A 26628-nucleotide genomic window follows, 5' to 3' on the forward strand; every position below is an offset into this window, starting at 1 on the left:
GGTTGTGATGAGGCAGAAAAGGTTTTCAGTGCAATGAGAGAGAAGAATGTTTATACTGGAATGTTTTAATTTCTGGGTATGCCATGAATGGACAAGGTGAAGCTGCTTTGCAAGGTTTTGATAAGATGATCCTGGAGAATATTTGGCCCTGCATCTTATGGTTAATAAAATGGTCAACACCATTGGTCATTCCGAACAGCATTGCAAATTTGTTAAATAACTGCGAATTTGTTAAAGCACTACATCGAATTGCACTGCGAATTATTTAAAGCACTACGAATTTCACACTGTGAAATTTCGCAGGTTATGTGAATTTGTGAATTTACAGCTGTGGGTGGTGTTTTAAACAAATTCGCATGGGTATGTGAATTTCACACTGCGAATTTGTGAATTTCACACTAATTAAGCCACTGTCACTGCTGCTAAACAATTGATGGCCTTGTTTCAATGATAATCCAGCCTTAAATCTAACATCATTCAGAAAATGGCATCAAAAATTGAACTGATGTCACAATAGTTGCAATCCAATATTTTATTAACCAAAAAGTAATTGACTAAAAGTTTGGTTTAACTTCAAAACATGACTATCAAGGAACAAAATTTTCCCAGATCAATGAAGGCATGTCATTGATCTAGCCGTGACCAAACTTCAAACAATAAACACTACAAACTTCATCCACTCATCGGGAAAACATATCCAAATGGAACTAAACACAATACATATAACTATTCTATTTGATCATCATCCTTATGAACCCGATCCTACACTAAGAGTAATCCAGTACAGTTCCAAAATTTGACCAGAATAGAAAAGAAGTAACATGCATCCTCTACCATGCATCAGCTACCTTGCCAATTTCATCTCCATATCCGCAAATCCATATAGTTTCTGAAACACAAATAAAATTAGCATTCAAGTCCGTATTTCACTGTCTACTTCAAGTCCGTATTTCACTTAAAAAAAACTTACATTCATTGTCAAAGTCGTCATCGTCATACAACCTAGCATATTGTGAAGACCTAAAAAAATAAGACAACAATTAAAATATATTATGAGTGTAAACAATTAAGTTCAAATTACAAATAGACAAGTACACTTACATGTTCATAAGCTTCAGACAATTTCTTTTGTTATGCGACTGCCCCAATAACCCACACCCATGACATTTCCTACTTTTCTTCACGGCCTTCTCTTTTCCTCTTTTCAAATGCTTATCACAACCCTTTGCCCTAACTTTCAGTGGTTTTTTCAAACCATGTTGGCTTCCGAGAGAAATAGGCAATTGGATATAACTCGTTGAACCATCTTGGCGAGAACCCCTTATGAATGCAATCTTCTTTTGACTATAGCAACGCTTCTCGCGCAATTTCAGAATATGTAAACCATAGTGAGAAGGTGACGGTGAGAGTAGTTGTATATCATCTGCAGACTGCATTCTAACCACCAAAAGACAAAACACTTACTAAACCATAGTGATCATAACTACCCTATTTTTCTACATGTGAGAGAGAAATATACCTTCGCAGTGGTGGTGGAAACAAGGGGGTTGCATTAATGCTGGAAATATCTTCTTGTTCCATTTCTTCTTCATTCCTTCTTTGGTCTAGTTCGAACTCTTTTCCACTTTAAGAATATGTAACTGAAAATAGCAGAGACAATGGAATACATTCAATTGAAGCATAGTTGACTGTGTTACAATGGAATACATTCCATTAGGCACAACTAACACAAAACAAAAACTCCATCAGCAGTATTTTGATCAGAGTTTGGTGGAGACAGAAAAATGTTTGACTTGAAGCTCTTTTTTAGAGCATATGTTACTGATGCATTATCAAATGGTTCCATGGATGAAAAAAAGGTGCATAAGCTTCTGTTTCCATTGTACCAGAGTCTAACAAAATAACGTATGTCCGATATCATTTTCTTCTGATAGTTTTATTTTATTTTATTTTATTTTATTTTTGGGTAAGTTGAAACTTTTATAAAGCAAACCAACCAAAACCAATTAGAGGTCAAAGCCTCAATACAATCAGAGCAAACCTAACAAGCTAGGAGAAGTAAAAAACATGAAAAGAGCAATTACATAGGACCGAATATCCTAGAACTAAGGCTCCACGATGTAACAAGAAATTGATTAGCATAGCTATGCTGAACATTCTTCCACGAGCACAAGCGGCCTCCGACTTCCTCGATAATTTGGGACCCCAAAGTTTGAGCAGGCACACTAACCCCTTGAAATTGCCGTCGATTGCGTTCCCTCCAAATCCAATAAATTGAGGCAGTAATGGAGAGTTTATAGACACGATGTGAACAGGAATTAGAAGATCTATGAGTGCACATCCAGCTCAGTTCACCAGCCAAACCAAAACAAGGGCATTGAATGTTGTTCTTGTGAAGCAACATCCGCCAAACCCTCTGTGAATATGAGCACTCAAAAAACAGATGTTCATGAGACTTCTCCACGTCTTGACAGAGCAGGCACATCCCATCAACTGGTAATCCCCAACTGTTAAGTCTATCCTTAGTAGACAACCTTCCCAGAATAGCAAGCCACTCAATAAAAGACCAACGAGGAACATGACTTGGAAACCAAACACACTTAGACCAAGGAACCACTGGAAATTTAGCACGTAGAGCATTCCAAGCTGACTTAGTCGTATACACCCCAGATTTATGAAGTAACCATCTCACAGAATCAGGAACAAGAGGGTTGGGCATTAGAGAAAGTTCAGTACTAGCAACAATCTGTCTAGTTATAGCACATCTTGGGTTAGGCCAAACCCAGACTCCATTTTGAATGATAGAAGCTACCTTGGCATTCTGAACTCTACCGATATTATAACCCACATACTCCTCAAAATTTTGGTAAAGAGGCCCCAAAGTATGCCAATTGTCAGCCCATAGATAGGTAGACAAACCATCCTCTACAATATACTTAATCCAAGGCCGAACAGTGTCTCTCAGATTAAGAAGTTTCCTAATGGTCTAGGAAGCATCATTAGGAACCTTAACCCTCCAGAAACTATGACTTTTTAAGATACAAGTATGCACTCATTTAATCCAAAGGGTATCCGTTTTAAGACAGATTGACCATAAATGCCTTATCATGGATGCTTTGTTCCAATCTTTAAGCAATCTAAGACCCAAACCTCCTTCATTTTTAGGAACACAAATGGAGTGCCAGGCAACTTTAGCCCCTGAATGACGAAGCTCAGAACCAGTCCACAAAAACGATCTAAGCAAACATTCAATATCATGCAATACTCTCTGGGGAAGAATAAAAATAGAAGACCAGTAAATTTGAATGCTAAAAAGGACAGAATTAATAAGTTGTAACCTGCCACCATAAGTAAGAGTTTTGTTGGACCATGACTGGATTCTACCAAGAATTTTGTCCTTCAGTTGGGCACAATCCACAGCTCGTAATCTCGTAGATAATAAGGGCACTCCCAAATATCTGACTGGAAGAGAGCCCTCAGGAATAGGAAGGATAGCTGCCAAACCCTCCTTAGATTCAATACTAGTATCAGCAAAGAAAATGGAGCTTTTCTGCATGTTAGGTTGGAGACCAGAGAAATGATAAAACTTAGATAGAGTATCAGCAATCACTTGGAAAGAGATCTCACCAGCTCCACAAAGCACAAAAAGATCATCCGCAAAGATAAGATGTGTGATGTTAAGAGGTTTACACTTCGGATGATAAAGAAAACCAGAAGATTGACCAATCTTGTACTGTAGCAACGCTGTAAAACCTTCCATTACAAGAAGAAAGAGGTAAGGGGACAATGGATCCCCTTGCCTCAACCCCCTTTGTCCTGGAAAAACCCCCTTCAATTCTCCATTTATGACCACAGAGAACATTGCAGAAGTAATACAAGCCTGTACTCAACTAATAAACTGAGCAGGAAAATCAAAAACCCTCATCATATCCAGAACAAAACCCCAATGCACAGAATCATATGCTTTCATTAAATCCATTTTAATGGCACATCTAGGTTTGCCCCCATCCTTGTGATAGTTCTTAACAATCTCTTGCATAAGTAAGATATTATCCATAATAGAGCGACCTTTAATGAATGCTGACTGACAAGAACTGACAATAGAGGGAATAAACTGTTGTAACCGATTAGCAAGCACCTTAGTGACACACTTATACACCACATTACAACATGCAATTGGTCTATAGTCCTTAATAGAGTTTGGAGAAGGAACTTTAGGAACCAAGGTTAAGGTTGTGCAGTTCCATTGTCTAGGCAGAAAACCAGTCTCAAAAAATAACTGGATAGCTTGAATAACATCACTCCCAACAACATCCCAATTAGATTGAAAGAAAGCAGAACTATAGCCATCAGGACTAGGGCTTTTATCCCCCTTTATGGACCACATAGCTTATTTAATTTCATTCACAGAAACCCTACTAGAGAGGGTAAATTTTTGAGAACCTAGGAGTCTTTGTGGAACAGCAAGTCTAAGCACAGAATACGCCTCCCTACTATGAAGAAAAGGAGATCCCAATAAGCCAGTATAGTAACCGAGAATCTCATCTTGCACTGCCTTAGGATCAGTTAGCCTAATTCCTTCAGCATTAGTAAGACTTAAAATTTTATTTCGAAGACAATGGGACTTAACTTTTAAGTGAAAAAACCTGGTATTTTGATCTCCCAGAGCTAGCCACTGCACTCGAGATTTCTGTTTCTTAAAAGATTCTTCTGCCAGACTAAGATCAATGAACTTCAAATGCAGGTCCTTTTCAAGGTTCACCAAAGCTGCATCATATGGATTTTGAAAGCTCTGCTCTTGAACATACAACAACTCTTCCCTAGCCTTCACCACCCGTTCACTAATTTGAGAGAAGAACTTTTTATTGAACTCCCTAAGGACAGGTTTCAGTCTCAATAGTTTCTCATACAGTTTGAACTTAGTCGAACTTGTCACAGGTAAAAACCAAGACTTCTTCAGCTCCTCTTTAAATTGATCATGCCGCGTCCAGAAGTTAAAGAACTTAAACGGGCTCCTTCGAGGAGTATCAGGCAGCACATTAACCAAAATAAAAACAGTGATCAGAGATACCGGGTGCTAGAAAAACAGTCTCAGACTCGGGAAAGATGTCAAGCCAGGAACCATTGATTAAAGCCCTATCCAATTTACTTTTCACATTACCCTGACCACCCATTTTATTTGACCAGGTGAACCATAGACCCGTGAAAGGCATGTCATCCATATTAATGTCATCCAAACAGGAATTGAATTCCAGAGAAGCAACACTATCGAACCCTTCCAACCGTTCAGATAATCTTCTAACTACATTAAAGTCACCAAATTGAAGCCAAGGAGTATCCCCAATAATAGGAGCCAAAGTCCTCATATCTTCCCAAAGTCTTCTTCTATCCACCCCAGAATTGTGCCCATATATACAAGAAACATAAAACAAACGCTGGTCCATTGTCAAAAGCTTAACTACAATAATCTGAGGAGAAGAAAAAATAAGATCCACTTGGAAAGTCTGTGGATCCCAAGCCAGCACCATTCTAGCCACACTACCTTGCCAGAGAAGTTTGAATAACTTGATTCTATAGTACTTAATCATTGCCAGAGAAGTTTGAGTTACTTCTGAAGAAATTTAGATAGCATTGACCTGTAAGAAATTCAAATGGCCCTAGAACCACCTGAAACTCTCACCCACTAGAAATTACCCAACCCAGTTGAAGCCCCAACCTAGCTGAACCTCCAGATCATTAAAAAAAAGCCCTTTTTTGGATCAATTTTCAAAAACCCTAAAACCCGTTTTGGTTTTTGCTGTTGATGCAGAGATCGATTGAGAGAGAGAGAGAGAGAGAGAGAGAGAGAGAGAGAGAGAGAGAGAGAGAGCTAGGTTCGAATCCCAAAAAAAAGCCCTAACCAGATTTTGAGAGAGAGAGAGAAAGAGAAAGAGAAAGAGAAAGAGAGAGATACCTTGGTGGATGCAGAGAGAGAGAGATACCTTGGTGGATGTAGAAGATTTCTGGTTTGCGTTCTTCGTGTTATCTGGTTCACGTTCTTCGTTTTCCCTTCTCTTCTCTGGTTTGCCCCCCTCTCTCTCTCTCTCTCTCTCTCTCTCTGTGGTCTGTCCGAACTGTGAAGTCGTGAAATGAAAAGAGAAGGGGGGAAGTGAGAGTGTGAGGGGTTTTTGCCTGGTCGTTGGATTTATAGTCCCGCACCAAACTCTCATCCAAGATCCCTCAAGGGATCTGGATTGATATATATATAAATGCCTGAAAGAGGCCACAATCGCAACAAGATTTGAATAGGATGCGATGTCATTGAAGATGTCACTATTAACTTAGCTTTAATAGATAGAGGCCATAACAGTAGAGATCAAGTGAATAGCAACTGCAAACTAAGAAATTTGTAACCATAGCAACAGAATCCCAAATTGACTAGCGAGATTTTATACCATGAATCGTAACGTAAGGAGTAGAACAAGAGTGTGAGACAAGAAATATTCATTGATTTCAATAGCGGGTATGTCAAATTAATAGTAAATACGCCACAAGATATCTCATAACAAGGATCCATATAGCAGAAAGCAGCACTAGAAATGATTGTGTGGTAATCGATGCAGGTGTTAAAATCTATTCAAGCCAATGAACAAACGACCTCATGGATAACAAGCTCAGATACAAATTTCGATCAAAGTTCAACTAGACCATAGAGAGAAGAGCAGTAAAAGAAAAACTCAAATGGAGGCACACTCGACATATAGCAAACAATCACTGGTGTAGCCAATTTTTTTTTTTCAAGACAAGACCAAACCTTGCCTCACGCCCAACATGGAAATCAAAGACAAAAGGATAACCTAGAATAATCAACTCATAGTCTCAACAAATATGATCCAGAGGTATTACTCAACAAACAATAATGGACTAAAAATCCTCGGTGTTCTAATTCAAGTCAAAGGAAAGATGCAAATTTTAGAAATATGACATGTTCCCGAATTAAAAAGATTTCTAACAAAGGGATTAAACAAGAGGGGAGAAATTACCCCATACATTCGGTGTCTCTAGAGCCTGAGAAATGGTAGGACTCGCTCCTTGCTCAACGCGCGACCCCTGACCCAAAGTAGACTGGAACTGTGACTGATGATGAACAAAACTCTGCCCTGGCCTCGACTGATGCACTAAACCCGATTCACTATACTCTCTCATTCTCAGAGGACACTTTCTTGCAAGATGGTCAGGTGCACTGTAATAAAACAGGATTTTTGTTGTTGTGAACACTGAGCTCGAAAATGACTCGGCTGACCACACCTGTGACACACAATTTGAGGTTTAACGAAAACTCCATGACTTCCCGACGAAGTAGGTGGCCTAAAACTCTGTTGAACCTGCAACGATTGAGATGGCTCCCTTTGTCTCTTCCTCCCTTGGCTCCCAAAACTCTCTGATGGCAAATTTACGCTAGCAATCGGTTGCCTAGGTTCCCACCCTTCCACATTTCCCTGCGCACCTATCGAGTTCTCAACACTCCTTGCACACTCGACAATCTCAAAAAACTTCCCAATACGCTGACTTACTACCAATAGCTTAACAGACGAATGCAACCCCTTCTTAAAGCGCCTACACTTCCTTACCTCCGACGCCACCAATTCTGATGCAAAACGTGATAAAGATTGAAATTTTACAGCATAATCGGAAACGGTCATATTTCCCTGCTCTAGCTTCTCGAATTGTTCTCTAAATTGCTCGTGACACGTTTTTGAAAAATATTGATTCTCAAAGAATTCTTCAAACTCAGCCCAAGTCAGGTTCTCTACATCTGGCTCATTTGTTAGATTAACTGCCCTTGTCACTCTCCTAGCGTCTCTTCTTGCTCCTAAAACTGATTCCCACCACTCATTCGCCTCACCGATAAGTTGACAAGCTACTATACTCACCCGAAGGTCATCTTCCGTAATCTTAAGAGCGTTAAAGATTTTAAGAATTTGTGAAAGCCAATGATTGACCACAAGAGGATCACTACTCTCCCCATCAAACTGAGGTGGTTTCTTACGGCAAAATGCCCTCATCGCTTCCATGGCACGGTCGTTCGTGTTAGCCCTAAGTGCTGGATTCAAAAGATTCAACACTTCAAGTGCCGCTACAATTTCTCTAGCAAGGTTATTCTCACATCTCAGTGGCATCGTGCTACAAGAATTGAAAACATAACACAATCAACTACAATGACTATCAACGACAACAACCACAGCTCCATCGTGAGATCAAACCTCCAACTTCCCCAACACGGGTCAACAACACCATAACAATCTACGTTATCGTAAATGCAATGTCACGCCGATGTACTGACTCATTCATGCATACACATGTCATGTAAAAAAATATTTGCTATGATTTTAAACCCATGAGCCTAAAGTCTCCCCATGGTCTCAAGGTATTCAAACCTAGACACTCTGATACTAAGTTGTCAGGCCCTCGATTTTTAACTTAAAAATATATACTTTTCATAATTTAAGAATCCTCACAAATACCAACTGAATACCCCAAAAGAGATTTTCCATTTCCACATGACCAAAGCACGTGTCCTGCTCCAAATATTTCAAAAGGTTACAACCTTGGCACGCTAGCCCAAATATAACGTAATTACAATTAAAGTTGAAAACTAAGAAGTTTACATAAGTTTCAAGTCAAAGAGTGATTATGAGAGTTACATCATATCTTCCCAAAATAAAATAATTAAGATGCTAGGCAACTTCTCGTTGTCAGCTTTCAAAATAATGAAGTCAAATGCACGACAAACACTCCATGTCAATGCCCTTGTGATGTACCTGAAAAGAATGATAGGTTGAGCTACACTAACCCAGTAGAAAAATCTCTATAAACTTTATATGCAAATGAGGAAATTTGAACCTATAAGAAACAAAGTCTCAGATAACAAGGGAGAATACAATTGGACACCAATATCATACCGGTAATTCAAGACTCAAGGAACACTTCGCTGTCATTACCTAATCCGTAAACCATTCTTTTAATTCTTTTCTATTCAAGGCTTTATTTCACCCATGCTTCCATGTTAGGTGTCACACATTCTCAGCATTGAGGACTTTGTACATTCTCCGTTGATCTCAAATATGAGCTCAAGTAGCTCCTTTACTAGCGACACACCGAATGGTGGACCTAAAGACATTTCGGGCATTTGGACCCCGTATACCCACTATGCATTCTGGGTGATTGCGACCCCGTACATCCATTTCACGTTTCGGGTCTTCGACCCTGTATATCCGTTTTCACGTTTCGGGTATTAAAGACCCCGTATGTCCACCTCAAGTCATTTGTATCCCATCTCATCATACATATTTCTAGGATCTTAATTGCAAGAGTGTAGATAAAGAAGGATTAGTTTTAAGTAAACGGCTCATGCCACAACTCACTTTCCCATTCTGTTCTTGAACTTGCTATCTAAACCATTCTCCGTACTACATGGCCTCAAGTGTCAAATTATCTCATTACGTTCATGACTCCTCCACCTTTCTATTCAACAATCAACCTTATCATCACATACGCTGTTTTAATGAGTCCCAATCTTCTAATTTAATATCTCTTAATATTCTACATAGTTAAGCAAATGCACATGTATTGTATTAGTACGATACTCATTCAATATAACACTAGAATCCTATATAACACGAGCCAATGAATGAAGATGACCAAGGAATCATTGGAGCACCAATAACCATGTTTGGAAGTGGTTTAAAGTAACTAGGAATGTGCTAGAAATGAGTGGAAGTCGCTACAATTGAACAGGGAATAACAGCAACAAAACTGTCCAAACAGAGGTGGTATCGATACCCATCAAAGGTGGTATCAATACCCAAGGTTCCAAGACGGTTCCACGTTCAAGGGTATCGATACCTCCTTGAGGAGGTATCCATACCAAGGCAGTACACGCAAAGATTTTCCTGCAGATTTCTCTTGAAACAAACCCAACTTCTATCAACGATCTAAGGCATGAATAAGGTACAAAATCAACTTAATAACACATAAAGAGTGTGAGAAATCTCTACCTCAAGTATCAAAGCCGAACCCAAGAGATTATTCGAGCCCTAGACTCCAAAATCTTGAATCAACCGAAATACACGTCCTCCAAGCAAAACCCACAAAATTCAATTTCACAATCACGATTGAGGGATGGATTGGAGGTTAATCCATAAAGGTTTTTGGTGAAATTTGGAGTCAGGGAAAGAGAGAGAGTTGAGAGCCGTGAGAGAGAGGTTTCGGAGAGAGAGTGGAGAGAAGGAAAGTTATGTGTGTGTGTCAACTGATTTAGGAAAAGGGAACAGAGGGGAAATACTTCCTTGCTACTCACCCACACATCTATACATGCACACACATTAATTGCACTAGCACCCTTATACAAATAAAGTTATCATATCAACCCCAAATCAAACAACCACGTCATTTCTCGTATTTCTGACATTTTCGCCTTTTACTAACGATTTATGAAATGTAAAATTAACATGAGTCTCTACAAATTGTAAAATTAAATCCACCTTTGGATTCTAAAATTTTAATTGGGTACTCATATCACAATTAATACTTTATTCTTCAAGTATAGTTGGACATCTCTAATAGTGCAACAAAAATTTAACGTTGTGGAAATTATACATCTTGCTTCCCCCACAATTCTGAAATTAATTCAGAATTAATCGATATAATTTTCATAGTTTATGACATAACAGAAATAATGTCAAAAACTCTTCATTTCTCATGTTTCAAGACGCATCAGCAAGAAACAACCCCAACATTGAGTTATTCACCCAATATTGAGTAACTTTTTACTCAAATTCAGAAGATTTTATGCTAATTGCAACATGCATTCCAAGTATCTTTATAGATTCAATACTAAAAACTCTCCATAGCATAAAAATCTATGTCACTTTATTCAAAAGTATCTTGTGGGACGTAGTTGTTGATAACTACCAACCGCTTAAGGTCGTAGAAACTAAAATATTTCATTTCCAGTTTCATGCCAAATCAAACATAGCGACCCAATCTGATGGGTTTAAACACAATCTCAAATAATTCAAGCTATGAAGTTACACGTCTTGCTTGTCCAATTGATTTGGCCCCAAATGACTTTCTAGAAAGTCAAAAGACATGCGACTTGTCACCCATGGTCATGTCCTCTGGCATAACCACAACGGGCGGCACACTTCCTCATGGAATCTGATATGTACAAATATACAGATGCATACAAATCAAAGTCTTTGACCTCTTATCACATGCATGTCAGATCACTCCAAACAAAAGACATACTGCTATACAGAGGGCATCTAAGCGACGAGGAACAAACGAAATTACACAAAATTCTTGCTGGCCACATACATGTATTCAATTTCCATACTTGCAAAGCATTGAAATTCAAACTCATGCAAAATCACGGTTATATTTTGACAAACTAATGAAACGAAATTGGTAAATCAAATCCCTTAACCCAAAATCCCTGTTATGGGTAACCGTTAATGCCAACAGAAGTGACTACGAAAGTTAGCAAGTATCACATTAGTTATTTTTTGCTTATAATCAAAACCAATGGGACCATTGCTTCCTTCCCTGAGTTTTCTCCAAACTTTTTCCCCTTCATTTCACGTAAATCTTTTGAAAAACTAGTTTATGTTAAAAACAGTTTTTATAAAAAAATAGTTTATTAAATAGTTTATGGAAGAAAAAGAACAGTTTAAGTTAAAAATAGTTGGATAAAAAAATAGTTTATGAAATTTTTTTTTGTAAAAAAACAGTTTTGTGTAAATACAATTTTTTAAAAAATAGTTTTAAAAAAATTGAAGAAACAATTTTTATTAAAAAAATTTTAAAAAAAAAGTTCATATAAAGACGGTTTTTTTTTTGGAAAAAGTTTCTGAAAAGAATAGTAAGAATAGTTTTTTATAATTATTTTTTGAAAACATTGTTGAGAGAGAGAAGATTTTTGTATAATGATGGGTGTAGTTGATTGAAAAAATATAGGAATCACTAAATTTGGTTATTGGTAAAAGGTTACTAGTTTTGATTATTCAAAAGTCAAAATTTGATGAGTTGCTAAGATGCTGTTAAGTTTGGTTATTCTAATATGAGCATTTTGTTGAGCAAATATTGCTAACTTTAATTACCTTTTATTTTGTTTATTCTATCTCTCTCTTCCTCTCTCTCAACCCTAGCCACCACATCTTCTCGATCTTCTCCTTTCCCCTCCTCCCCGTGGGTTCCATACCCGTGTGCGGCGGCGGGATGGGGAGACCATGGTACTATTGACTCAATTTCTTTGTTTTTGTGTTTTTTTTTTTCATTCTATCTCTCCAGATCTACGACTTGTGGTCTGATCTGAGAGACAAAGTTTTGTTTCTCGTTCAACGAGAGTTATTAGTTTCGTCTTCGGACGAATTTTTTCTACAGATCAGGTTCTCTCAATCGAGGTTGTTTCACAAAGATCTTTATATTTCAGCGTTCTATCCTTACATGATTTCTTTGGCGAGGCAACCCGTGGCGGCTTGGCAGATTTGTAGTTCTTGGGAGTTCATTGATGCGTTCATACTTGGCTGGAGTGCATCTAATCGTCTGGGTATTTGGTGTCTTTTGTCCTTAACTTTGCACTTTTTCTAGTTTGAGATTCTTAATTAGTTGCTAGGCAGTTTAAAAGTGTCGCTATTGCGTCAGGCCATATCTGGGTTAGGATGAAAAGACATTGATTGCCTTGTTTTCTATTTGTTAGACGATTAGTTTGGTTTTGTCCAAGTTCTTTGTAATGATCTCCGTTTTGTAAGTGCCGCTGCACGTTTATCAATACAATCTTCTCACTTTTGTCAAAAAAAAAACACTAAACATACAAAGGTATTACACCATTTTTCCACCCTCTTAACCAGAGACCGTATTTCCCACACATACTACTCGCACCTTTTCGCCATTCCCAAGATTCTTCTCGTCTCTCTCTCTTCTTGTCTCTCTCTCTGTGTGTGGGGATCTCTGAGGAAACAAATATAGTTCGTTCCAAACTCTGCTGGTTGAGCTTCCACTGTAAGTTTCTTGGAATCTTTAATTCTTCTCATCTTTTCTCTTGGTTTTGGACATTTTCCTTCGGAGATTTTGGGGGGTTTTTCATTATTTTCTCTATTTCTTTGTTTTTCTTTCCGCATTTGGTTCGTTTCTTCTCGGACCTTGCTGGGTTTTTGCCCATTTGTTTGATTGGCCAGAAAAATAACTTCTAGGAACATTTTGTAATGCTTAGTTTATTGGACCGGGTTCAATCAGTTCAGTCAGAGGTATGTAAAGAAGGAAGGCTGAATACCCCAATTCAACCATTGTATGACATGTGATTTAGGTAATCGTCATGTGGCGTTAATCAAACCACTATATTTGATGCTTTAATTTTCCTTTACTTTGTTTCATTGTTCTCTCGATTTTTCTGTCCTTTACGTATTAGTAGTTTTTTTTTTTTTTTTGGGTAAAGTCTGCTCATTCTCCCCTTCTTACAACCGATTTGTCTCAAGAAATTTTGATTCTTGTATTTTCCCAGTGTATGATTTTCCATCCGTATCCTGAAAACTAAGAATTGCTTCACTTCTTTTTGGGTCTTTTTCTCCTAATTGTGAGATCTCTCACTAGGGTTTTTTTGCTCATCCTGTGTTGTACACTATTTTCCTTTCTAGTTTCACATTCTTTTTGATTGCTAATAATCCATGGCTACTATTTGAAAGTTTCTTTTCTTGTTTAACTTTTCTTTGTTTATGGGTGCTATCCTTCATAAATCCTCCAACCAAGTTCAGGGTTGGACTACATTTATACTGATATCTGTAGAAAGGGGTGCTACTCCAAATTTATTCACAACCCTGGAATTCTAATGCTTCTTTTAACCACCTACTAATTCATTATTTGATGCTTTTATCCATCTTTGATCTTACTTAACAGCATTCATATATACCAATGGCTGCTTTTTCCCTACTTTTTCAGGTAACTAGGACATATTGCACAGAAGTAGAGCGCCATGTGGTGGTTGGGTCTTTCAATTAACGTGCTTCGGAAAGCTGTCTCGCTGAATTTGTATTGCAGGGTTATCTTATAAATTCCTACCCTTCCTTTTAACCCTACTTTTTGGTGACTCTAATTTTCGCAATTCCATGGCATCCAATCACTTGTGCTTCAATCCTTGCTATATCCATAGGCTTAGTTGAGAGAGATTAAAGGCCAAAACAACTTATAACTACCCAATCTCTTATTTTAGGTTCTGTTCCCGTCGATTATCGCATTTCTCATAATCTCATTTCCATTTGAATTGATATCTCTACTTTTCCTCTATTGTGCGAGTATATCTTGTCCTTTGATCTGAGTTGTAATAGAGGTAGAAGGAAAGATCTTGAATTGTAATAGAGGTAGAAGTTATGGTGTGCCAAGCAGCGGGCCAAACGAGATTCCGGGCATTAAAACATGAGAGTGGGATTGCAGGGAGACCTACTATTATAGTTAGAGTGATAGCATGCTTTCAACCTTTGCAAGACTGCCAGGTGAGTCCAATACTAATTTGCCAACCTTTTATTCCATCACTGTTTCAAGTTCTTGATTCATTGCTTAGCTGCTTGTTGATAAGGCATAACAATGCCATGTTTGTGTTGGCTTTTTTTTCTCTTCCAGGCTGAGTATTTCCGCGCTTTGCTTAAACCTGTCACGTAGATTTACGTTTCCATCATCAAGTCGAGAATTTTCATTTCGATTTTTCTTCCCTTCCTCATTCCAGAAGGGATTGGATATTACAAATATAACTATATCTATATTCTGGTACGTAGCTCGTTTCGTTGTTGGTAATTGGAGCTTAATGTATTGTGTATTTTTCTTTTCTTTTAAATAAAGAATTTTAAGCTATAGCATGTCTTTCTTCATGTCAAGGTTACTTTCTTTGGCTGGATGGTTAAGCCAGAAGACTGTTGGCTCTTTCAGCGGCATTCTGCTCGTCCTTTGCTCAACTTAAATTGCACGAGCACGCCATTACACCAAGGCCAACAAAACGGTTCTCCGTTTTCCTCTTCCACATTTTCCCCTGATGTGGCTTTTCCAGGATTCAGAGTTCCTAGTTCACTTGGTCCGACCGAAACAAATGGAGCTCATGGGTTGATTCAGTTTTTGCCTCCTCACTTGGATGTCAAAGAAGGACCATCTGCCTTGTATTATGGACATGGGGTTAAGGCAACACAAAATACTTTATCCGAGTCCAAACAGAAAAGGTTTGTCATTTTCGATCAATCTGGGAATCAAACAAGATTGTTTTTCAGTCCACTTTGCTCTCCTGGTCAAAATCCGATTGTCACACCAAGAAAATCTGTCGGTGCTTGTGATTTGGGTAACAAAGGAACAACGGTTAATATGGAGCAAAATTTTCCAATCAAGGCCACTATGCAAGAAAAATCTGTAGAGGATGGAACAATTGGGGGGAGAAGTGAGATGCACGAAGACACTGATGAAATCAATGCCTTACTTTACTCAGACGACTATGATGGCTGTGATAGTGAAGAAGAAGATGAAGTTACTAGCACTGATCGTTCTCCTTTTGTGATTAAAAGGTGTTACAAGAAGCGTGAACACGAGGAGGAAATAACAGTAGAATTGGCTAATCCAGAAAGGCCAATGAAAAAGCAGAGACTGATTGATGGTGGGTACACGAAATCGTTCGCAAAACCGGGGGCTGAATCAAGTTGTGCCAAAGGCAGGAATCAAGGAAGGGATTCGGATTCCATTTTAGGCAACAAGCAGTCAAGGAAAGATAAGATTCGGGACACGTTGAAAATTCTCGAAAGCCTAATTCCAGTTGTGAAGAGCAAAGATCCCTTGGTGGTTATTGATGAAGCTATTAGTTACTTGAAGTATTTGAAGCTCAAGGCCAAAGCATCAGGAGTTAGCTTGCGTCCCTTTCCGCAGTAATACGTGGGTTGGAAAGGAGGGAAAAAAGGTTAGCAGACCCAAAAAGTTCTTAACCTGAAATGAGGTTATGGTTTTGAAAACCCTAATGGTGGCTATTGATTAAGCTTTATCACTAGCCCTTCTGCTCTTTTCCTCTATACAGCTTGTTTTTTAATGCCCCTGAAATCCTCTGTACCAAAATTTGTCTGTACAGGTGTTTTGTACATTTTCAACCATTGGATTATGTGAGAGACGGAAAGATTCTCAAATGATCCAATGGCCGAAAATCCACCAGAACACTGGTACCGACAAATTTCCAGACAGTGGTTTTCAACCCTTTATAATGGACCAACAAAGGCAAGGCTAAATGGGATGAACTTTGGACTTTTTCTCTCACGGGTGATGGAAATTGGGAGATAATTGTTGACAAGAAATGATTATTCTTAAGCTTTTTAGGGGACTTTTAAAGTCAGATTTGAAGGCATGCTCATGTTGGTGGTGGGATGTGCTGTAAATGAGGACCCTTTCTGCCAAAACTTTGAGAACCCCTATGGATTGAGTGCATGCGGATTAGGTAATTTTGGGTCCTACCCTCCACCACTCTTTGTCTTCTTGATTTTATGCTTTCTTCACTTAATATCCACCCTCTCCATCATAAGAGTCTTTTGAGGGTCCCAGCCATAATCAAATCTTGTCTTGAAAAGGTTGATCTGTTTCCATGTGATCTTTGGTGGTTGTACAGTGGAATTATGGGCACAGGTGTTTCTTTCTTTTTTGATGACTCAGTGTCTGGGCGTGTTTCTTTCTTTATTTGGCTGTGTGTTGTGTTTTGATATTGGATTGGGTATGGATGGACTGAATGTAATTTTATGTTTTTTGTTGGATTCGGCTGTTTGTTAGTTGTCCTTTCCTCTGTATGCATGTTTTGTGTCCTTATTGGCAAGAGAAATCTATGTAATAATATATTGACTTTTCTTAATGAACAGCTGTGAGTATTTTGATTTCAATCAAGGGTATTGCTGGGGGGACCTAATTTTTTTTTATAGGCAGGTGGGGGGACCTAATTGATCAAATTCTTCATGTGGGGGTCCTCAAACCTCATCTAATAATTTATGTGGACGTTTGGAACCAATTGGTCCTTGGGTAAAGCTAAGGTCCATTCTAGGGACTTGATCATCTGTCAGGACCTTTTTGAGTCTTTGCTGGATCCACTTTGATGTTTTGAGTCATTTATCCTTAAAGCTTGTTGAGAACAAAATTAATGTTGATCGGATATAGATAACTATGGATTCGGAAATCAATATTATTTTTGGCATAATTGATGTTCTTGGCAAACTAAAATATGGCGGTTTCAATTTCTAAAAGCGGGCCTGGAAAAAGGCTCATAAAAGACGAGTGTCCGGAGAGAATTCCAACCCTACCAAAAATATGAATGGCTGGTTTCAATTAGGGCTTAATAGGTTTCAATTCCTTTTGGTTTTTCCATACCAATTAGGGTTTAATAGGTTTTATGGTACGTTTGTAGTTGTGTTGTTGAACTTTGTGACATTTGTTGACTTGCTCGTATGATAAATATGACTGATAAGTACTTTTCAGATTAATAAGATAAAAATTAGCGGTTTTGGGATGGAATAATAAGTTTTAGTGTTATCTAGCGGTTAGGGGGCGATTTGGCCAGAATAGCGTTCTTGAGTTCTCGAAGCTGGATCTCTGCATTTCTGGTGGACCTCTCGACTGATTCTCATTTTGATCTTCCTTCTCTACTTCTGGTTAGTTTTCCATGTTCCTTTTGCTTGCTTTCATGCCTTAAAATTGTGATTTTCGTGCTCTGTCAGTTTTGGTGCGAAAACCTAATTCATTGAGTCCTGCTTAGGGTTCGAATGTGCTTAATTCTACTAGTTCTAGCTAAGGTAGTTGTGTCTGGCTTTGTGATTGGGAATTCTGGTGCTAGGCCTGGTTCTATTCCAAAGCCCTAGCTCTGGTGCTTGTGGTGTTCCTGCTGGATCTGACCATGAGTTCTAATTCTGTTGTTTCACTGGTTGATGATCTTCGTAACGGTAATATTTTGCTGAGTATAATTTGGGAGTTAGTAAGTCTGTAATTGTTGAACCAGTGAAAGAGCTTTCTACTTCTCCTTGGAAGGGCTGTCTGGTTGATTCCCTGGATTAGCCCTCGAGCCGAAATTGTCTGAAAGTACTTTGGCATTTCCATAGAGTTGCATATGTTCTAGTGTACACAAACTTTGGTTTAAGAGCATACGTAGTGGAATAAGCAAAAGTGAATAATCAAAACTTGTCACATCAGATTTTGATTTATCCTAGTTATAATTAAATAGTTACACCGTGAACATAGCCTAATTAATTAAATAACCTCGAACTTGTATTTCGTATGTGATTGTATTTGTGCGTCATCTTTCGGCATTCATGTTACATAGAAACTCCAGTTAGAGTTCGTTTTATATATACTCTAGAAAACCAATACGGATTGAGCTAAAAAATACAATTGCTTAAACAATGCATGTAGAAAGGTACATAGAACATGAATGGATTTAGAGCAGACCATTTTTATTTTGTGCAAATTTTTTATTTTTATTTTTTTATGTATGCTAAAGTCTAGAGGTGGCAAATGGGCGGATTTGGACAGATTAAAATGGATTGTGGGTTGAATACATGTTGAAATGAGTCGGATCAAACATGGGTCAAACAAAACCCAACCCGACCCATTTTCCTTCCTTTTCTCCCATTTCCTAATACAGGGGAGAAATAAACTGAATTTACCCACCCCCAATTTTCAACGCCAACCTCACTCTCTCCTCTCCCGTGACATCTCCGTTCTCCGGCGACTTCGGTTTGCAAGAGTAAAGCTGTCAACAAGATAAAAACTTCCAGTTTTAATTAGTTTGTAAAATATTTTCAAAACAGAAAGTTCATAATGTCATCTGAATATTAAATGGGATCTAACTTCAAACATTACCGGTATTTTCCTCCTAATCAGATCTTACTGTGTGATTTTATCCTATATTAGTTGCCATCGAGAGGGTTGAGGAGGACGGCCGAGACGACGGCGGCACCGGCAGTAAAGAAGCCCACTCTCCGAAACTCAAATCGAAATGGGCTGGGTTTTTTTTTGAATGGCGAGATTGGGAAGATGAATCTTCAGTCCCCGAAACAATGGTGACATTTCTGTCGATTTCAACTCGAGATTAGGAAGATGAAACTTTTTCTCTAATAAAATGGAAGCTTGAAAAGTTGTGTTTTACTAGAGAAGTCAATGAGATTGAGCTAATAAGCAGTGGAGTGGAGGTTGGGAGAGAGCTGTTCCTGTTAAAGGAGGAGAAGGAACAGACGAGAAGCCGGTTACCGGTTACGTGTGTTTGTGTGCGTGAGAGAGAGGGAGAGAGAGAGAGAGGCGGTGACGAGGGTGGCGGAGAGCAGGGAGAGAGAGGCAGCACCGGCGACGAGCTTAAAGTCAAAGAACGTATTTTGGGCCCGATAGGAGTAGATTAAAATCAAGGCCAGTCTGGGTCTTCCGATACCAACCCATATTGAACCCAGGTAAACAAGGCTAGTATGGGTCTTTTAATATCAACTTATATGGACGGATTAAATTAAGTTATAAGTAGGCGAATTTAAACAGGTTTAAAAATATGGGTTGGGAATGGAATTGCCACCTTTAAAGTCCAATAGCTTAGCTACTACTACATCCTTGTCCTTTGTACACACTGGAAAACCTCTTTGGGATGTCTTCCCTGTCCTTTATACACTCCAAAAACTTCATTGGGATGTCTGTCCTCAGTCTCAACCTCGTTGGTGGCTTCCCCCAATGAAAATAATTTGGGCACATATCTTATTCAAAACCGGACATAGATGTTTTTATAATCGGGATTCCACATGTAACAGTTGGAGTTCATGTGCATCGAATAGCTTTGAAAAAATCTATATTAATTCAGATTCGTAGCCGAATTAATATTTGTTCCCGCAACACTTGGTGAAGTACGATCATGGTATTATTATAACGAAAAACCAAATAATAAGTAGGAAAAGAACATTGGTACAACAATTATTAACTCTCTGTTTTGCCCCTCTACTGGATATCGCACAAAGTTTATACATTTGGCACCCCCATAACTTATAGAACTAATGTCCAAGCCTTAATTAACTCAATAAATTCTCTTATTTAGTTTCATAGGTCATATTTCTTTGTTCAATAGTCAAACTTATCCCAGCGGTTGTGGTATGTGGGAATTCCAACACATTCAAGTTTAATTTTGTGCAATATTTTTGAACCAAAACAACAGCGAGATAGTAGTGTCTTTCTTTTTTTTTCTTTATCGTCCAGCGAGATAGCATCTAACGCTAATCACACACTAATTATTGAGCAACTAACAATAGAGACAAAAAAAAGTACAGGGGCATTTTAGATGCTATTGCATTTTAGATGCCCCTGTAAGATGTCATTGCTTGAATATTGTAGATTATAAAGTATAGGGGCATTTTAGTAACTTCACCTTAATAGAGACAAAAAAAAAAAAAGAGTATAGGTGGAGAAATGGAGAGTGTGGATATCAATTTCCTTACTTTAAATGAAAGAAAGCAAATACAATAGACCAAAAAATTGCAATGGATTAAACAATGCATAGAAAGGTTCGTAGAGCATGAATCAACTAGAGCAGACCATTTTATTTTGTGCATTTGTTCGATGTATTTCTCAAGTCCAACAGCTCAACTACATGCACATCCACCGGCATATTCAGATCGATCTCTGCTCTTTTCTTTCCCCGCATCCAGTTTCCTCTGCTTCGCATCATTTAGCACATACCTAGCCCACACACTAAAAGAAGTCTCATTGTACCCAATTTGGCCACTCTTGTATATGTTCATGCAGCGGCGATTGTCGCCTGGATACGGGCAGGGATTGACATCAGGGTCTCGCCAGGCACCCTGGTAGTTCATACCGGACCATTCAGCCATCCAGTGGTAGATGAATTGGCCGACTCCTGCGTGTTTTAGCCACCCTTCGGGGTAAAACTCCATCACACTGCTGTTTCTATCCATTAGGAAGAGGTTGGTTAACTGAGCTCCATGGGGGGATATCAATATGTCTGTCGAACTCATTAGCTTCACCTGGGTAAATTGGTCAATTAGCTTTACATAAGTTGGTCAATACTGCAAACTTTAGATCCAAACCAAAAAAAAGAAAAAAACTTTCACAAAACCAACCAAGACACACAGAAAATGGATCTATAGCTGCTTTATACTGGGATCAATACATGTGCCCTTTCTGAGCTTTATTTATGCATTGAACAAATATGATGAGTGACGAGAGGTAAAAAATGATAAAATGAATTTCCAATTGTTTAGGATGACTAGGAAAAAGAGCGAGAAATATGTGCAATGTGGGCAAATGTGCTTATAGCTGGAAAGGTTTTCGTGTGAGAATCAAGCCATGCAGGGTGTTCGGATTGTTTTAGCAAGTATGCGGTTTTCGTTTGGAGTGTCGTGTTTTTTGGTTGGCGTCCTGCCTTCTTTCGGGTTTGATTCTCGAGTAGCGTATGCTGGTGCGCTCGAGATCCATTTAATCTTTGTAATCGTTTTCAAAGATAAATAATGTTAAATTTCTTGAAGGGTTCCAACCTAAAACCAATTGTTAATAGGTGGAGTAACTTCTAGAATATATTAACAAAAATTGGCTTAAATGAGCAATGAGACAAGTCTAACATTTTAAAAAAAAAATGGTATCAGAGCTATAAGGTCTAGGCCGTGTGGAATTTTCGCTCTCAGCGAGCGGCCTATACTTCGTTGCCGTCTGCTGGGCACTCTAGTAACATGTAATCGACTCACTCTGGCTTCTTGGCTTCTCCTGCTGTCTTCTCTTATTTTTCTTTCTGTCTCTCCTACTTCTCTTCGTGGCTTCTCTTGGCTCCTGGTTCCTGACTGCTTGTGGTTTCTTGGCTTGGCTTGGTTGCTCTTAATTTATTTTGGCTTGGCTTGTTTGCTCTTGATTTATTTTGGCTTGGCTTGGTTGCTTTTGGTTTCTCTGGGCTTTTTCAAACTCAAGTTGGTAGACCTACTTAAGTTTGATGAGGGATGTTAGAATAAATAGGTATAATAAATAATATATTGATATTGAGATTGTGATTTGATTGTAATTCAGATGATTTTCTTTCATAGTTAATTAGTATGATTTTCTTCAGTAATAGGCTCCCTCTCTTGTATAAATGGATCCAGGGGTGCTGTGTAGTGCATGTGTAGGGCGACACATAATCGTCGATCTCATCAATTAACGGTTCAAATTAAAAATCATTTATGACCGGTAAACCGGTGATAATAAAAAATCATATCTCAACCATTCACTATCAAGATCGATGGCTCATGTGCACCCTACAGGATGCCTTGCACTACATAATTTCACACCTTGTACTACAGAATTTCTCAATCCTGTATAAATAGAGGACTCATTGTTTAGTTTTATTATCGAAGTCAATAAAATATCTTTCTCATATTTAACAAATAAAATCTTTTTTTTGCCGATAGGAAAAAAGAAGCAAGCCATGCAGGTGGCAATCTAGTATCATCTCCAACCCCTCAACTTTAAAACATCAAAAAATTAAGAGATCAAACATGAAATACGTACTTTGATACTCTCTTTTTTCCCCTTGATTGAAGGAATTGCCGAAACTGATGATCTTTTAGATGGCCGAAGGCCGGCCAACAAAACCTAACATAAGGTGCAACCAAATGCTAATGAAGATCGAACAAAGAACCCTAAGGTTCTATAGACAAGATCCCCTAGGGGTATCTTAGAGGGATTCACTCAAGAAGTCCTAACTCTAATGAGAGAGGAAGACTGTATTTATAGCCACAGATTGCTTCCTAAAGCCAGAATCCTTTGGCCTTTGCCAAATTATATTTCCTCTGCATATAGAGTCCAAAACCAATAAGAAAACTCCAAAATCTATCTTTCGGAAGTCCAGAATATAACAAAAATTGGCCAAAACGCGAGTTGTCTGTCTGGGCCTGATTTTCAGAGAGCTAAGAGCTAGAAAATGGCTTGGGTGGCCGTGAATCCTGCCGGGGCAGGATTTACAAAGAACACATCGAGCCAAAAAATCCCACACTTCCATCGTTCAAAAAAAGGTGATATATCAAGAATTTGAAATGTTTTCTTGATGAATGAAAGGGTCTTCACAAATCAACGAAGTGAAGGGAAAAATAAACAAAGAAAAAGTCATAAGGTGAGGAAAGTGTACTAATTGTTCAGAATATAACTAAAAGTGTAAGCTGTTAGATGAGTTATATTAGTGGTTAACAATCTAATTTAGTATCAAAACAGGCAATAGAGTGTGTATTTGAACCTCATCACCTACTTAGTGATAAAAAAAAAATTGCATGTGTTTGTTTAGTCCGTTCATAAAGAAAAGCTTGACTATACGTGAGAGGGCATGTTGAGAATATGAGTAATAAAATTACCTCTTTCTTTCTTTAATAGCTTAAGCTTTTATGAGTGATGGTTAATACTCTAGTTCTATAATGGATGAGAAAGGTGTGGTGTATCGTTGAAATGTTAGGACATTTTTGTTTACGTTTTCCTTTTATATGTTAAAGTATAAATGTGTGATGAAAAAAAGAATAATAATTATGCATGTCAGTGATTAGTACTCCATGAACTTTATATTTCATATACTGCCCATTAGGCATGTTTTGGTGTTACCATTTTTATGCTAATAAGTATGCATGCCCAAGAACATTACCACCTAGCTAGTGTCCAAACTCTTCTTCCCATCAAAAAATGTGTAAAGTCCACTCAAATATAAAATAAAGCGATTATTGAGGCACTTGGCATCCTTCGTATACAAGACTCCAATATAATTTACCCTATGATAGTCCATAAGTAATATTCCCTCCCTTTCTTTTTAAGATTTCAGTATTCCATTTTGAATTGTTTTTTAATAAGTACCAATTTTATTAAGTTAGTAGGCAAAAGTTGGTTTTTTTTTTTTTTTAAATTTTGTCCATAAATGTAGATTTCATGTAAATATGAATTCAAATGGGTTCAACTAATATCAACCTATTATACATATGAACAGGTTAGGTTATAAATATATGGGTTAGGACGGATCGATGAAATTGGGTCCAAATTACCACCCATGACTATTTTCTCATCAAAATAAGAGCACTAACCTGTTCACAAACTGTGAGGTTATTTGAGTGAGCCACCATCAGCCGGCACCCTTTCACCTTCCTACACTCCTTCTCAAATATCCCCACGACCGCACTCTCATTCCTAAACGACCTCGCTCCCGTCCTCATAAACAAAGTCATCCCAATCCCCTCACCACCACCACCTTCAGCCACCGAACTCGCATTACAATGCTCCCTAGCCTTACACCTGATCAAATCAAAAACCTCCATCCTCCGCTGCCGCGACATCCCGCCTTCATTGTGCCTCATTACCACTGCCTTCTCGAAACAAACCGCCTCATCGCCACCGCCGACAAAATCAAAGCGTTCAATATTGAGGGGCCCAGTAAAAGTGGCCTCCATCAAGGTCTTGACCCATAGGCCCATCTGGGCCCTGAGCTCGCCCCAGTGGAACAAAACCCACCTGGTGGGGCCCACGGAGCAACCGTTCTTGATGTGCCACGCAACGAAGGGGACCAGTGAAGACAAGCCATGCCATATGTTGTCGTAGTTGTAGTGGTTGTTGGAGATGAAAGTTAGGCCTTTCATTAGGGTGGCGTTGTAGGGGAGGGTTTCCGGCCACGCCAGGGCGTAGGAGTTCCACGAGCCGTCGTGGACGTCGCGGCCCTTTATGCACAGAAGCCTCCCGTTTGAGGACTCTGATGGGAATTGTTGGTATGCGACCTCACCTGTACTTGTGGGAAATACTTTATTAACAAAATTGCTATGGGTACACCATTTGGTGTACACCAAATGTACACTGTCTTCTATAGAACCCACTTAGAGATCTCGTCCAAATGATCGGAGCCGCTCAACTTTTTCAAAATATTTTTTTGAGTGTCCTTGTAAAAATTCAACTCCATTAGATATCGGTAAATGCTTGATCGATTCTACGCCTGATTTGCTGATAGGAAATTGGACGTAGAATCGATCAAGTCTTTACCGATATCTGACGGAGCTGAATTTTTACACCACCGCTTAAAAAAATGTTTTAAAAATATTGAACGGATCTGATCATTTGTGTGGGACCCTTAAATGGATCCCATAGAAAGAGGTGTACACCAAATGGTGTACCCATAGCAGGTCTCCTTTATTAATTAGTGGCCATTTCACTAAGGGGTCGTTCGGCTAAATAAGTCAATTGTATTATTTTTTTGTTCTTATTTAAATTTTTTTCGCATTTATTAGTTTTTTGTCAATTTTTTGGGGATTGTTGTCTCTTCTTGACAAGAGGAATCTAAAAAATAAAAAATTACGATCGAAATCCAATTTTTTTTAAATAAAGACAAAAATTGGCTTATTGGCTTATTTTTGTCTTTATTCAAAAAAATTAAGTTTCGATCGTAATTTTTTACTTTTTAGATTCCTTTAGTCACGACGAAACAATAATTCCCAAAAGATTGACGAAAAACTAAAAATGCGAAAAAAATTTGAATAAGGAAAAAAAAAAAAAACCACTTGACTTATTTAGCTGAACGGCCCCTAATTATAGATTTCTATTTTAATTAGTAATAATTGACATATCCAATGATAATACAAATTCAGAAAATGGCTTTCAAAAGACAAAAACTTGAAAACGAAATGCAGCACTAAGGGAAATCTTATCATTAACTGAAACAATTGGGTCAAAGTGTCTCCACCTTTGTAGATTAATTTTTCGTTATTCAAAGTTTTAATTTTTTTCTCCATAAAATCAATATCAATAATTCAAAAAAAGACTTAATGAAAATTTACAAAAGGGCGAAAAAATAAATAAGTTTGAGTAGAGGCAAAGGAAAAAAAAAAAAACCAAAACACTCGGTTGGATATTTTGAACATTGGAGCATTACTACAAGTTTTAAATACATGGTTACCTTGTTCATGTGTGTCATGCAGGGAGCTCATGAACCACGTGTGGCCCTCTTGCGCGGATTTGGCGTAACGGAGATCCTTCAAGGGCAGAAACGTGACTGCTCGCCGCAGTTTGTCATCAGCGGCGGAGCAAGTGGCAGTGGAGGTGGCGAATGCGGCTTTTAGGTTTTGTAATTTGTTGAGCAAATCCCATGAAGGGGGAAAAAAAGGTTGGGAGGAGGGAGAAGAAGTGGGTCGGGTTTGGAGAAGTTGGATTTCGACGAGGGCGGTGAAGAAGATGATGACGAAGGATGCCCAGAGGAATACAGTTGAGGGGCGGCGCAGCGTGCATGGACGACGGTGGTTGTGGTGTTTAGGGTGGTTAGTTTTGGTGGAGATGGTGTTTGTTTTCATCTCTCTCACTCTCTCTCTTTCTCTCTCTCTCTCCGGTAGGATTTGTGTTTGGTGTTATGGATTTCGGTTGGTGGAAGCTACAGGGAGAGGTTTTTAAAAAGTTTGGAAATTAGGGGATCTGACTTCCAAGTGATTAATCTTGTGTGTTTATCAGAGAATGCTTCTTGTTGTTAGTCCCATAGTTAAAGATGGTTGCGTCCCGTTAGAGTCCGTTTAATCCTTGTAATGAGCTTCCAATTAAAGATCAACAAATTCCTTTCTTACTCCGTATTTTGGTGACTAAAAAGAAAGT

At 38.5% G+C, this 26628-nt stretch overlaps 2 protein-coding genes across 4 annotated transcripts; one reads left to right on the forward strand and one right to left on the reverse strand.

Moving 5' to 3' along the window:
* Positions 1-12884: 12884 nt before the first annotated feature.
* On the forward strand, positions 12885-16919 carry LOC131326246 (transcription factor bHLH143-like). 3 transcript variants are annotated; one of them, XM_058358953.1, is made up of 5 exons: positions 12889-13041; positions 13975-14525; positions 14653-14796; positions 14905-15961; positions 16369-16919. In XM_058358953.1, the coding sequence occupies exon 4, from the start codon at positions 14923-14925 to the stop codon at positions 15931-15933; it is 1011 nt and encodes a 336-aa protein (XP_058214936.1). In that variant the 5' UTR covers positions 12889-13041; positions 13975-14525; positions 14653-14796; positions 14905-14922; the 3' UTR covers positions 15934-15961; positions 16369-16919. The 3 variants fall into 3 exon arrangements, with proteins under 3 accessions (XP_058214934.1, XP_058214936.1, XP_058214933.1); XM_058358951.1 differs by having other exon boundaries at positions 12885-13041; positions 14905-16919; XM_058358950.1 differs by lacking the exon at positions 12889-13041 and adding an exon at positions 13253-13345 and having other exon boundaries at positions 14905-16919.
* Positions 16920-20519: 3600 nt separating this feature from the next.
* LOC131326495 (uncharacterized) lies at positions 20520-26524 on the reverse strand. The gene is made up of 3 exons (XM_058359289.1): positions 25946-26524; positions 24093-24781; positions 20520-21035 (listed from the first exon to the last, which is right to left on the reverse strand). The coding sequence occupies exons 1-3, from the start codon at positions 26334-26336 to the stop codon at positions 20634-20636; spliced, it is 1482 nt and encodes a 493-aa protein (XP_058215272.1). The 5' UTR covers positions 26337-26524; the 3' UTR covers positions 20520-20633.
* Between the last annotated feature and the right edge of the window lie 104 nt (positions 26525-26628).

Source organism: Rhododendron vialii, chromosome 5a, assembly GCF_030253575.1.
Source record: "Rhododendron vialii isolate Sample 1 chromosome 5a, ASM3025357v1".
NCBI lineage: Eukaryota > Viridiplantae > Streptophyta > Magnoliopsida > Ericales > Ericaceae > Rhododendron > Rhododendron vialii.

Coding starts and splice junctions, on each gene's coding strand:
- LOC131326246 (XM_058358951.1), top strand. CDS start 14,923: ATGGTTAAGCCAGAAGACTGTTGGCTCTTTCAGCGGCATTCTGCTCGT.
- LOC131326495 (XM_058359289.1), bottom strand. CDS start 26,336: ATGAAAACAAACACCATCTCCACCAAAACTAACCACCCTAAACACCAC. Junction 24,782..25,945: donor GCATGACACACATGAACAAG/GTAACCATGTAT, acceptor CCACAAGTACAG/GTGAGGTCGCATACCAACAA. Junction 21,036..24,092: donor ACCTCACAGTTTGTGAACAG/GTTAGTGCTCTT, acceptor CAATTTACCCAG/GTGAAGCTAATGAGTTCGAC.